Genomic DNA, 14,861 nt, shown 5'->3' with positions numbered 1-14,861 from the left:
ATTTAGACCGGATTGGATCGGACATCTTAATATAAATGGACCGGACCGGACCGGACCGGACCGGACCGCATACTAATTACACGTTTGGATCAGATGATATTTTGCTTAAAAACCGATCCAAATGGACCGCGAACACCCCTATTACTCAGTACTTATATGATATATAAAGAGAGAAATGGTTATCAAACACTTGTACTATTAATGTCTATCACTAAGTACAAAGAATATTAAGATGTATTGGAATACCTAAGTTAAAATCATAAAAAATATCCTTACAAAAGAAATAAATAAAAAACTTGTACATATAAGATGATAAGTTGTATAAATATAATGTGTGATTCACCTCTGAATAAGGTAGTTGAAGAACTCCAAAACTTTAGACATATAAAAGATTACCTCCTACTATTTCTGCATTTTTTAACTATGTATCAATATTTATATAGTTGATAATCTTTTTCACTTGGATATAAAAACTCTTTGAACAAATTCTAATACCAAAAGAACAAATTCTACTACCATGGCTTCTTCCAAAACAATGCAACTTCACTTCCTTCTTGTTCCCTTAATGTCCCAAAGCCATCTCATACCCTTCACACATATGGCTAAGTTACTTGCATCCCAAGGCACATCCATTACCATTGTCCTTACACCTCTTAATGCATCAAGGTTCAACAACTTCATTGATGAAGCAAAAGCCTCAAACCTCAAAATCAAGTTTCACTTAATACCCTTTCCTTGTTTTCAAGCAGGGTTACCAGAAGGGTGTGAAAATATAGATACACTTCCATCATTTGAATACCAACCAAGGTTTTTTCATGCTAGTAACATGCTTCAAGACCCACTTGAGAAATGGTTATCACAAATTGAAACACTACCTAGTTGCATTATTTCTGATATATGTCTTCCTTGGACAGCAAGTATTGCATCAAAGTTCAATATTCCAAGGGTTATATTCCATATAATATCTTGTTTCACCCTCTTATGTTCACATAATATTGCAATATCTAAGGTTCATGAGAGTGTTACATCAATGACCAAGACTTTTGTTGTGCCTGATTTGCCTCATAGAATTGAATTCACCAAATCACAGTTACCTGAAGCAATGAGATCACAAGATTCAAAGGGTTGGGAAGATACTATTGATCAATTCAAAGCATCTGAAATTTTAGCACAAGGGATATTGATTAATAGTTTTGAAGAGTTAGAAATGTTATATGTAAAAGGGTATGAGAAAGTGGTTAAAAAAGTTTGGTGCATAGGACCACTTTCCTTGCATGATAATAAGGCCTCTATATATGATGATGAGTCTGAATGCTTCAATTTTCTTGCAACAAAGAAGCCTTGTTCTGTGATCTATGCGTGTTTCGGCAGCTTATCGCGCCTTTCGGTTTCACAATCGAAGGAGCTTGCTTTGGGCTTGGAAGCATCAAACCATGCATTTATTTGGGTGATTGGAAAGAAAGATTTTTCTGAAGAGTTAGAAAAATGGCTAGTTGATGAGAAATATGAAGATAGGAACAAAGAAAAAGGTATAATAATTAGAGGATGGGCACCACAAGTTAAGATACTATCTCATCCTAATATTGGTGCATTCTTAACTCATTGTGGTTGGAATTCAACACTTGAAGCTGTTGCTGCTGGTGTACCAATGATAACTTGGCCTATGTTTGCTGAACAATTCTATAATGAGAAGTTCATTGTGCATGTTTTGAACATTGGTGTGAGGGTTGGTGTTGAAGTTGTTGTTGATAACATGGAGGGAGAGAAAGTGTTGGTGAAGAAAGAGGATGTGAAGAATTCTATTGAGAATGTTATGGAACAAGGTGGAGAAGGGGAACATAGAAGGAAGAGGGCTAAAGAGCTAAAAGAAATGGCTCATAAGGCAGTTCAAGAAGGTGGATCTTCCAATACTAATTGTAAATTGTTCATTCACCAAATTATGGGTCAAATTCATAATAACTAAATGACCCTCCCTCATGTTTTTTTTTATGTTTGGTCCCTAAAAATTTGGAAAACCGAAAATGATCCCAATTTTTTTGAAATGTGATTCAAATTAGTCCTTTTGAGCATGTTTTATAACACCTGATGAGGGACTAATTGACCCACATTTGTAATTTTTGAGAACCATTTTGAATTTTTCAATTTTTGAGGGACCAAACTGGTAGGGTCGAAAAAACATGGGGAGTAAAATGTGTCTTTAATCATTCATAATTAAGCACTAAGAAAAGTAGTTTCTGTTTAATCTATGAAATAATGGGTCACAGGCTCACAGCAACATGTAATTGTAGCTTTAACTCCTTTATAATCTACCATATAGTTATGTACTAATTAATGGTGCTTCAAAACTTTCCTTTAATACTAAACCATGTAGTTATGTATGACAAAATGACTCTTCATTCTTCAATTTAGCCAAATCAAGTAAAATCTATAAGTACTAACTATTGGTCCAAATCAAGTAAAATCTATAAATACAACCATTTCTAGACAAGGGTGATTCTAAGTACCTATACCTGAAACACATAGGATATATATATAAACATAAGTTCCTCCCAAAGGAAAAAATTTCAACCATAATACAATTGATATTGAAGTAGTAATGGAATAGCATCATTGTAGGCAAGTAAAAACAAAAGTAGAAAACACTTTTCTACTACTCTTTTCTACTACAAAAGTAGTAATGGAATAGTACCTGTTTTGATAATACAACACTTTTCTACTACTCTTCATGTGCTTTAGGTGCTTGTGCAATAACTACTACACATGTTATAATTTCATTGACGATGAGGTGTGTAATAAGCTGCTACATGTGGATAGAAATCACATGTCCCTAATGGTGTCATATTCTCTGTCCCAGACCAATTAGAGTGTTATTTTTTGTTTTTAAAAAGTTTTTTTATTCATATGGCAATATATGATTGACTCGAGACACGAAATATGAGACTATTGGAGACAAGTGATCTTTGTCTACTACATATGCTACATCCTTATTAGACCGTTTGAAACATGTGATCTTTGTTGGTTCGAGTGGTGCATGATATGTTGGATTAGCAATGTTACATTATGGTAAGAAGAACCCCCTTCTTCTACAGCTATCTTAGCCATCTCAGCAACAACTCTAGCCCTTTTTCTTCTCTCTTCACTTTCATTTTCATCATCCATTAATTTCTCTATAGCCCTTAGAACATTTTCCTTCTTCACCAACACCCCTTTTGTTTCTTCCTCACCCCAATTCACAGGACTTTCCACACCAACACTTACTCCAACTCTTAATATTTGCACAATGAACCTCTCATTGAAAAATTGGTCCCCAAATAATGGCCAAGTTAACATTGGCACACCAACACATAATGCTTCTAAACATGAGTTCCAACCACAATGTGTTAAGAACCCTCCAATTGAAGGGTGTGTTAGTATTAGTACTTGAGGAGACCAACCCTTAATCAAAAGACTCTTCCTTTTAGTCCTTTCCTCAAAACCAGATTCAATCAACCATTTATTCAACTCTTGTGATTGATTTGTTTCCCTAATAACCCAAATAAATGGCCTATTAGATTCTTCTAAGGCCATACCAAGCTCTATTAACTGCAATGAAGTTAAGTTGCATATACTTCCTAAACATACATATATTACATCACTAGCTTTTTGCATTTCAAGCCATTTCATGCAATAGTCCTCATCAATTGAAGCCTTATTTTTCCCTCTTCTTGCCTTATCTAAGTGATCCTTGTTCCGAAGCGAAACCGGTCCAACGCACCATAGTTTACCATTTTTCGCCTTCTTAAAATCCTTAACATATGCTTGCTCCAACTCTTCAAAAGAATTCATAACAACACCATAAGAAACCATTTCAGCTGCAACCATTTTTCCAACAAAATCATTCCAATTTTCATTCATTGGTCCTGGCATCATGGCCTTAGTGATCTCAATTCTATCAGGGATATCAGGTATAACAAAATACTCAGAATCACTAGCTATGGTTTCAAGAACATTAGAAATAATCACATTCATCTGCCATAAGAGACAAAAGCAACTAGTTCCATAGAAAGAAATCCTAGGAACATTGAACTTAGTAGCTATATTTGCAGTATATGGAAAACTCACATCAGAGATTATGCAATTTGGTTTTGGTTTCAACCCTTCAAAAACTTCTTCAGCAGGCTTATATAGAATATTATTTGATGCTTCAAAGAAACTCAAACCCATGGCCATTGAAGGAAGCATGTCAAAATTCTCACACCCTTCAGGGAATCCAGAATCTTTTGATGGAAATGGAAGTTGAACTAGTCGAAGTTGAAGGCCAGATTTTGAAGCATGAGTGAAAGTTTGTGAGAAACGTGAAGCATTATGTGGTGTTGTGAAAACAGTGACAATCATGTTGTGTTGTGTTAATATTGTTGCAAGGTCCATCATAGGTACCATGTGTCCTGGGGACATGAGTGGAAACATTACAAAGTGAAGTTGAGGAGATGTTTGAGAAGCCATTTTCGGTTGGAAGTCGGTTCTGCGTGAAGATACTTCACACATATATATATATATATATGGAGGGTATCAGCTTCCTTCTGAGCTAAATCACGTAAATCATCCAGTTTTCAAGGAATAAATAGCTAAGATCTTGAGTATATTTTCATCAAAAGATTTAGAAGAATTATCTTCTTGTATATATAATATATTTCCTTTACACCAAAACTTGGATATCAAGATAATATCATATGTTGAATAAAAATGTCTTTTCATTCAGCATAACTCTCATTCAATTTGTATACCAAAATTTTGATACTCTATCTCATATTATATATATATATATATATATATATATATATATATATATAATATGAGATAGAGTATCAAAATTTTGGTATACAAATTGAATGAGAGTTATGCTGAAGCACCTTCCTAGCCGTGAGTGAGGTAAGCTCTTACTTAAGGAAGTTTACTTTACCGTACCAGTTATCAAACCGGTCAGGGTACTGGTATAATGGTACAGTAGTTCAACCAGTGGTTTAGTAATTAAACCACATGCCGGTTAAACCGGACATACCTGCTTATATTTATATACATATAAATCTATAACAAAATATTCGGTTTTTATAACTATGGATATTACATTCCATCTTTTTATTATAAGTTTTTGTTGTTTTTATAATATTTCTTTACCATTTTATGTATATTAATTGATTTTGTTATTAAAATATTCTTGTATAATTTATTAATTAAATAAAAAATCATTAATGATGGTGTGAAAAGAGAAGACAAACGAATTCATTAATGAATGGTAATTTTTAAAAACTGAATGTAAGTGTTGACAAATTTAATTATACTAATCATATTAATTACATTTATGTTCATATTAAAGCATGAAACTATGTAAAATAGTGTTATAAAAAAGGATTGAAAGAGGTATTTTGAATAAGATATTGTTGGGGGCGGCTGAAAAATTATATACAAGTCAAGGTTTTTGACTTCTATAGGATGTTGATTTTCGGATTTTTGGATGTTAGATTCCAAAATGCTTTTCAGAAAAGAGTCTTGTATGGTAACAGAGAATAAATTATTCCAGACAGTTTTATGAGCATACTTGTGTTTTTAAGCTCTTTATGCTTAATAGATAGGAGAGAAATTCATTCTTGTCTGAATTTACTATCACGGTCGAATGAAAAAGTATTAGTTAATAAAAAAAAAATTCTTAAAACATAAAATAACATTTTCATATTACCCGGAGAAAATTAATTGACAAATACATATATAGACATAATTATTTTGGGACACAGAAATCCTATCCCTTCCAAACTATACACATCCTTAAAAAAACATGGGTAATTTCCTTCAAGTTGATCTTATTATAGCTGGATAGGATTTATTATGAATGAAAATTTATCAACTATCAAATAATTAAGATAACTACTACTACTCACGAGAACTTGAAACCAAAATCTTTCAAGTGAGATCAAATTCTGCTAATTGCTTGATGGTAATTATACCCATCATTTTGAGGTTGAACAAACAATTTTAGTAAATAATTAAATAGGCAAACTAAAATAAATCATTACTAACTCAACTAATTTATATTCCCTAACACAAGTAATTAAATGACTTGATTGCACCTATTGTGCAAGTAGGTAAAAAAATATTATATTTTTTATTTTGCTGTACATGTGGTATGTGAAAGTCTTGTATACTAGGTCACTTTGAGATTTAATTTAATTTTGAGAGAGCCAATTAATGGAGGGAACATTCATATAGAGAATTGCTTCATGAAGTAGTTTGTTTTATTTGTTTGAGATGTGAATATTTGAATCTTAAGAAATTCTAATAAATCATCCAATTTTTTTTGACCACTAATCACTCCTGATAACTAAAAATATTGACAAATCTTTAATTTACTAGTATCAAAAAATATGGCGTCTCAATCTTTTACCTAACACATGGGAGGACAAATATATGTGATCTTTCCTCACTAGACTATTTTAAGTTTAATTTGCTAGTATATTAATACTAATTAGGAGGGGTCATTACATTCATAAGGTTTTTCTTATCAAAATCAATTGAAAGTGAAATAAGAAATTCAATATATATTTAAATCATGTCTAAGAATGTGATATATGATTGAGATTTATTTCCCAACATGTCCCTCCATAAACCTATCGGTACGAGATGAATGATTATATTTCACTCATGACTAAATGACATATTTTGGCTTACAACAACAAGAAAAAAATGGGATCTAATAATAAGAGAGTAGTCCAACATGTATTTATACAATGTGTGAGATAAGAAATCAAACTATATGAGACTTACTTCCTAACAAACCCAATTATTTCTTTATTTCTCTTTCAAAAGCTTTTAATGTATATTGTGAATTATTAAATTATCTTAATTTCTCATAAAACAATTAAGAACCAAATAAGTTCCTTTATTTTGCTTAATTTTTTAATGGGAGGGTATCCATTTAAGCCAAATCAATTAATTTGTCAAACATGCACATAAGTTATTTATACTAGTGTTGTCATAATTGGACTGGACGGTCCGACCGGTTCGACCATTGATCGGACTTGAAAATGATTTTGGTTTATAGTCTTAATTGATTGAGGGGTTGGACTGCTTTGAATCGGAGAAAATCTAGTTTGACCATGTTAAACCCGGTTGTATCAGAATAACCCGGAAAGTAAAACGTACGGTTCACTTAAAATTTAAAGAAAAATAGAACGCTACTCTAATGTTTCATTTTACTTCAGTCTAAAAAAATGAAAGTATATTATTTCAACATAATTATACATAATATTAATTATATAACATTTTGTAATATACATAACTATATATTTATAGATAAAAATGATAAATTATATATAAAATCACTTGGTCCGATCAGACAATTTAGCTGTTTAAACCGATTAAATCTTAATACAGAACCTCTTCCATTTGATGTTTGACTCAGATTTCACAACATTAATTTATACTAGCTACAAATCCTCAAGATTAGGCTCATCTGAAATGTTGATGATATTAATCTCCATTTAACTACCAATAAGAGCTACCCAAATTCTTCCCTGATGTGTTTATTCTTAATCATATCTTATATAATGTAATCAGTCATCCAAAGTAACACTCGTATCTCTGCTATATTGAATTTATTCTCTTGTTGACACTTTACCAATCAAAATTGTCTAATATAACATTACAAGTCTTACAACTTTGGGATAAAATTTCTCATTAAGCTTAAGTGAGTCTCTTCTATATGACATTTGATCCACTTTGCCATTTTATCTACCTAACTTGAATATTTCCCTCACGTTCTCCATTATATTATATGATTGAATCAAAATACTTAAATCTAATGATTTTTGGTTGTTCCATCCTTGTCAAACAGGCATTCCATGTTGATCGAGCTGTGTTATTCCCTAAACGACCATGCTGCTCCACCTGGCCGACCATGCATTCCATGTTGGCCGAGTTGCCTTATTCCCTAGTCGACCAAGAACTGGGCATGGTCAGACAAAAAGCTTAACCACATGCCTTACAATTGCGTGGACATGTGGACAACTTCTAGGACCACTACCCTGACATTCTACCTGCCACGTCGCCTCCAAATCTCACCTACCTTCCTGCCACACGACAAGGACAAGCTACAATACAGCTACCAGACCTGATACCACCTATAAGTCAACTATGCATTGAGTATGGACCTGCCAAAGCCATCTAACATGAAAAAATCAGCCCCCGACAAACCAGAATGGTCGGTCATGCCAACAATATCCTTTATTTTACTTCATAAACTTATATTTGACAATTTGTTTGAGGTAGCTTATGTACTTATATGGTAGGGACTTATTTCTATAGGCTAATCTTATGAAGCATTTGGTTCAATTAGCTAGGTACCTTATTACCTCTTCAACTCCTACATTGTAACACTTGTTAGTTTATCAATTAGTTGGGACAAATAGTCATTGAAACTCCATGTCAGGCTAATAAAATTACAGAAACACCACGCCATGCTAACAAGACACGACTACTCCAAAAAACATGAAATATAATGTTAGGCAAAAAAATCGACAAGCATCTTAGTTACTTAAATCTGGACTAATTTCTCTCTCACTTAGTTACATAAATCTAAGAGAAATTGAAGTGGAAAGAGAACAACTAGTGGCAAAGTTCACAAATGCAAATAAAATGTGTCACATTTTTTAAGAACTAGGGAAAGATGAAGGCATATAAAGCTCTAAGAACTTCAAGTACTAACCAATTTTTTCAGAGACAATATTGAGAATGGGAAACTATTATTTATACCTTATTTAATAGGAAATTTCATAACACGTTTAGCACACTAGATAGTGGAAACTGAAAAGTTTATTTAGCTTTAATAAATGTCTCATATGTATAACGTACTATGTTTTGTATGTTCAATAAACACTAATGTTGCAAATATAATTTAAGAAACAAAATAAAAACATGTTAAGAGATTTATCCATGTGAAAGACAACAACAATAGACAACATACATTAACATTTATTGTCTGCCTATACTATAGTAGGCATCATATATTAATACACATAACATTCACTTAGAATTAAAATACAAACAAGTAGTACAAACTGAAAGAAAAAAAGGGGTGAAGTACATTACATAGAAGTACTAGGTATATTATATTTCCAAAAAGCTCCATGGAGAAACCAAGTCACACACATGGAGGAATTGGAAAATGCCAAAGGATCGAAGTTGCCCTTTTCAAGAGAAAGAGTGTTCATTCCCATCAATACTTTGAACTTATTCTTGCTCCACCATCAAAGCCAAAAGGAGCATGAACAACACTAACACTCACCATCCATATATATTATGCATCTTCACCAACCCTACCATAGGGATAAGGTGGTAGAAAAAGCAAGAAACAACAATGTTATTACATGTTTGTTTAGGATATAGGGTGTAGTTTTTTGGAGAGGGTTGGAGAATGAAGGTTGAGTATGATGTTATAGAATTTGGTTGTAGGTCATGGTAGCAATAAAAGGGTGTGTGATGAGTGATGACTTAACTACCTAGTGTTGTGTGAGTGGGTGTCTTTTTATTAAAGGGAACATAGAATAAAGTTGAAAAGAGCTATATGGTGGTTCCTAATTTAGCATCTTCCAAAGGATATCCCTTTTCCAATTCCATTGCTCTCCACATATGATATACACACACTTTTTCATAAATCTACCCTTATATGTTTTCCTTTTGCATCTGTTTTTTAGTGTGTGATCAATGTCTATGTACTCTAGTTTATAAGGGACAGCAAATATATCATTGTTTATTTGTGTGTATAATCAATAGTTTCCCATCACCCTATGAGTAAGGAACTAATTAATCTACTTTCGTGTTATATGATTGTTTATCTAACAAATGTTGTTCACATGAATTAAACATTTGGCTTTGGTCGGTAGGTGAGAATCTAGTTGAGTCTTATATTAGTAAACCAATGCCTTGTTGCTAGACAATTTTTTTGAGTGAGATCCTTATAAATTTCTATTTGTACCATTTTGATAACCGAAAAAGTAAAAATCCAAACCAATACTCAAAGATTGTGAATGTCAATCAAAATATAGAGTCCCTATTGGGAGTTACAAAATATACTAAAAATTACTAATTTAATTCACATTTGATATATTTGAGACTATTGTAAGTTCTTCAATTGTAAAGGACCAAATTAGTATACCTAAAATTTAACCCAATTTTTTCTTTATTCATTTTTTTAATATCTAATCTTATAGATAAAATCTTTTTAAAGTGGGCTCAAAAACTCAAATTACCAACCTTGCATATAATATTCCCTTTAGATGTAAGTTCACTTTTACTTGGAACAATTTCTGTTGGATTATTATCACAATCACAAGACCATTGAAGCAGGAAAATTTGGTATCATAATTGGCCCACTATGGTATCATAATTGGAATCAGATCAGAATTTCATGGATTTTGTTTCTATGCTTCAATTTGTAACTAAGATACAATTTGGGAAGGCGTTGATGTTTGGCTCTTCTAATGGCATGAAGTAGAATAATATACTTCAGTGGCCATAAAACAAAAATTAGAATAATATACTTCAAGTTGGTATTAATATTTTCCTATTATTTTGAGTCCTTGACCATTTCTACTTATATTTATACTTTTAATGCTCTATTAACTTTTTTCACACCATTAATTAATTGCTTATTGGTCACACATTAATATGTTAATGATTTATTAATAGTTGCAAGTCATCAAATGCACACATAGAAGTATAGAACAATGGCTAAATAAGAGCATATCCTACTCTTAGCATATACCCAATCTCTTAATTCTACACTTTACTTGTGAAGTAATCAATCATTTAAGCATTTCTTCTAGTTAATTAACTTAAATCTCAAATAGTAGAATGCTTTTTAGTAAGTTAAGAAAGGTTTCCAATATTAATTATAACATTTTATTCATCAATCTTTTTATATTTATCCAAATAAATTAAACCCTTAGCACATATGCTAAATTAAACTCTTAGCACATATATGCTAAGTGAGACATATTTTTTTAAACAACTCCAATGCTTGCTAAGTAGTTAAGGTGCTAAAGGCTTAGCATATAAGGGTTAGCACACTATTGGATATGGCCTAAGCCAATACCATATAAGGGTTATCACTTCATTTCTAACACCTAAGTGTCTGTTTGCGAGTTGAGTTTTGGAGAGGAAAAAACAAGGCTTCAGAATTATCTCACAAGTATATTTCATAATTATGAAGTCTTCTATTTTTCCTTCTCCAAAATTTAACATGCAAACAGAAACTAATTGTTATTGTTTCCTTGTTTCAGATATAGCATGTATATAAGAGAAGAAATGTGGAAAAACAAAGGTATAAAATTGCCTACTTGCACCATGCTTGGTTGCATATTTGACTATTAATTTGTGCAGTTAGGTCTCATTCATAGGGAAACGATACCAACTTTTCAAAAGTTTTAGTCGTGTACAAATATTAAGTAAGTTCTAATTAGGCCTTTCACTTTCATACTTTTGCATTTTCTTATTATATTTCTTATTATATTAGTGAGATTTCATATATTCCTTGAAAGTTTGATACTCTCTTTTATATCAATTTTTTTATATATGGAAGGTTATGCATATTCTTTAAGATAATCATTCAATTATCTAAAAATAATTAAAAAAAAGTATTGCAATCACTAAATTGCTTCTGATTGATATTTATTGCATAATAATTGTTTGAGAAAATTGGAACAAAAGTTACAAATTCAGCTTCGCTAAGCATTTTTTTAATTTCACAATGAATGAATTCGATTTGGTAAATGAAAAACAGAAAATAAATGAGTCAGTTAGTGACATTATACATGCATATGTGGTATACTATGTACTTCCAGAATGAAAGAATATTATTTGATGCCAAAACAAAACAGTGTGATACTTCCATCTGATTAGTGTTAACTTGACTTTATTGTTTATTTGTCTGGTAGAAAAGTTATTTCATCAACCCGTCATTTAAATTGTGGACCATATTACTTGATGTTGTTATAATATTATAGTTATACCATATTACATTATACCATAATGATATGACTGCATTAGATTATAACACAACCACATTGGACTGCATCAGGTTGTATTAAATTTAAAAACATTTTTTAATCACAAAATAATTCATACCATAACAGTCACAATTTGCATCACAATGATTACAATTGCAATATCTGCAACCGTTATTATAATTTAGATCGTTACCACAATTTAAAACAATGAATATGCTATTAATTGGATTTCTCTTTGCCCAAAGCCAATATATAATTTTGGTCAAGTATAGAATATCACTCAAAACAAACTCTGCAAATTTCTTATAAAAAACCTGCAAATTTAAAGACTTATAAATAACCAAACTAACCAATGGAATTTATCTGCATTGCTTCCTTTGCTTCAGTTAGTCCCATGTTTATTACATAATGAGCATAGAATCTTTTAGGGCATAACCAATGTGAATCAAAGCCAAGCATAAAGTTGTTGTTAAGTGCTTGATTAATCTAATGTGCTGCATTACACAAAGTGCATAAATTGCTACTTCCTTTTCTATCAAGTATATTCATCCTTAAAGAAATTATCTACTATATTTTGTACAATACTTAAGAAACTTGATTATCTACTATATTTGTCAGCTTGTTGGTATATTTTCTTCATAGATAATGAGTTGGTACAAGTAATTTATTTTATAGGTAAAGTTGTTATAAGTGATAAGATAATAACGCTTTAAATAATAATTAAGAAGATAAACAAAGTTAACTGAATTCTAGATAAGATAATACTCTATCAATCCAAATATATCCGACACACTCTTCATGTTCCCTTTGGTCAACGAATGGATTTTTTTTATTGGGGTTGGCCCGAAAAAACCGAGCCAACCAATAAAATACTTTTTCAACATGACCTGTCCGACTCAACCCAATATATATTATGAAAAAAGCTTCAAGTTTGTTACAAATAATTTCTTTCAAAATAAAAATGATTAAATAATTATATGAGCTCCATAAAAATCGTTGAAAGATATTGTAAACTAAATCCTATATAAGATAATGCTCTATGAATCCAAATATATCTGACACACCCCTCAAGTTACGTTAAAGCTTAGTAAACTTTAACCTTGTTACAAATAATTCCTTTCAAAATTAAAATGATTAAATAATTATATGAACTCCATAAAAATCGTTGAAAGATGTTGTAAACTATAAAATCTACATATATAATCAATATTGGAATGATTGTTGATGTGAAAGGCGGTCAGAATTAATATAATTAACCATTATGACAAAAAGGCGCCATCGGAATGATGGTTAGTGAGAAGGAAAATCATTGATATAATCACCATTGGAATGATCATCAATAGGAAAAGAAATCGTTACTGACATAATTCTTCAATGGGAGAAAAAGGCATCATCAGAATGAATGTGATGGAAATAGAATACAATGGTATAATCACCATTGGAATGATCGTCGATGAGAAAAGAAATCATTACTAACATAATTCGGTAACGAGAGAAAAAGTTACAATCAAACTGATTATTGGTATGAATATTATCATTAATGTAAATAAAGAAATAAAATGAATTGGTGTGTTGGAACAATGTTTGTTTATTAATTTGGAATTATGAGATTGAGAAAGAAAAAAAAAGAATACTAATGAGAAGGTGATATGAAAAAAGGAATGTAACTAATATGAGTTCCTAATTTTTAGCGTCTTAATATTGGAATAGTGACTCAACATGTCATGAAGGATGAAACTACTTTGATACCATGTAAAAATTAGAAAAACTAAAAAAAAGAGTTATAGTAATTTATTAGATAGGCAAAAGTTGTTATAATTGATAAGATAATAACGGTCCAAATAATAACTAATAACATAAACAAAAGCTAAATTTTAGATAAGATAATGTTCTATCAATCTAAATATATCAAACACTTATAACCATCTTTTTCATAGAACATAGAATCTACTGTTTTTTCGATCACAAATCAAATGTGATATGAAAAAATTAATGATATCAATAGCTTCAAGAAGATAAATGACAACAAAGGTGGTGCATGAAATTACTGCTAGAATTATCATATCATGCTCCTTAGCAATTATTGAATGACGATCCAGTTATACTTGAGAAGATTAAGATTTCAATTTAGACATTCTCTATCATCTCATCACACCTCTCGAAAGACCCTCCATGAGTTTTGGCCATATTGAAGAGGCCTTTGTCTATGTATATTGACATTTTCATACAAAGAGAACAAGAAATGACTTTCATATCTTCTTATCCCAAATGAGTTGTGATGACTATTCAATATAAATGTAAATCAATATCATTGACACATTTGGATTAGGTGATGAGATCATTTTCCTAATTCAAAAGTAAGAATACTAGAAGTGGGAGACCTTAAGTTGAATAATTGTATTTAATGGTTTTTACTTAACTAAAAATGAAGAGGCTAGATATGCAAGACTATGAGTTACTTTCTTCACATGATAAAAAAACTAAGTACATCAATTTTGAGCCGAAAGGAGGACATCATAAACTATTTTAGAAAGACTAGTCTGTTTCATATCAATTAGCTTCTAATATTAATTGTTGATTCAAACAAAATAAGATAAATTATATAGAAGAACACAATAAAAATTATTAGTTAGGTTTGACCTCTACATCCGTAGCATTGAACAATTAAGAGTGTGGTTAAAAATTATGATTATAAATTAGAAGACTCAAGTATGATTTAGGTTTACAAAATATATATATTCAAAGCGTATTACTCTTACCCAACCCAAGGCATATTTGGTGTTTCTAACCTTAGCAAATTTGAACCCAATATATAGTATCATTCAT

General features: G+C 31.0%; 2 protein-coding genes across 4 annotated transcripts; one reads left to right on the top strand and one right to left on the bottom strand.

Annotated features, from left to right (window-relative positions):
* Positions 365-2,299, top strand: LOC109357109 (UDP-glycosyltransferase 73C3-like). 3 transcript variants are annotated; one of them, XM_019600838.1, is made up of 2 exons: positions 365-1,948; positions 2,204-2,299. In XM_019600838.1, exons 1-2 carry the CDS (start codon positions 518-520, stop codon positions 2,213-2,215), a joined length of 1,443 nt encoding a protein of 480 aa, XP_019456383.1. In that variant the 5' UTR covers positions 365-517; the 3' UTR covers positions 2,216-2,299. The 3 variants fall into 3 exon arrangements, with proteins under 3 accessions (XP_019456383.1, XP_019456382.1, XP_019456381.1); XM_019600837.1 differs by having other exon boundaries at positions 365-1,957; positions 2,213-2,295; XM_019600836.1 differs by lacking the exon at positions 2,204-2,299 and having other exon boundaries at positions 365-2,197.
* Positions 2,962-4,505, bottom strand: LOC109357107 (UDP-glycosyltransferase 73C1-like). Its single transcript, XM_019600833.1, has one exon. The coding sequence runs from the start codon at positions 4,480-4,482 to the stop codon at positions 2,977-2,979; it is 1,506 nt and encodes a 501-aa protein (XP_019456378.1). The 5' UTR covers positions 4,483-4,505; the 3' UTR covers positions 2,962-2,976.

The sequence above is a fragment of the Lupinus angustifolius genome, chromosome LG09, assembly GCF_001865875.1.
Source record: "Lupinus angustifolius cultivar Tanjil chromosome LG09, LupAngTanjil_v1.0, whole genome shotgun sequence".
Lineage (NCBI taxonomy): Eukaryota > Viridiplantae > Streptophyta > Magnoliopsida > Fabales > Fabaceae > Lupinus > Lupinus angustifolius.
Note: the sequence above shows the minus strand (reverse complement) of the source record. Positions and strands in the feature narration are given on the sequence as shown.

Coding starts and splice junctions, on each gene's coding strand:
- LOC109357109 (XM_019600836.1), top strand. CDS start 518: ATGGCTTCTTCCAAAACAATGCAACTTCACTTCCTTCTTGTTCCCTTA.
- LOC109357107 (XM_019600833.1), bottom strand. CDS start 4,482: ATGGCTTCTCAAACATCTCCTCAACTTCACTTTGTAATGTTTCCACTC.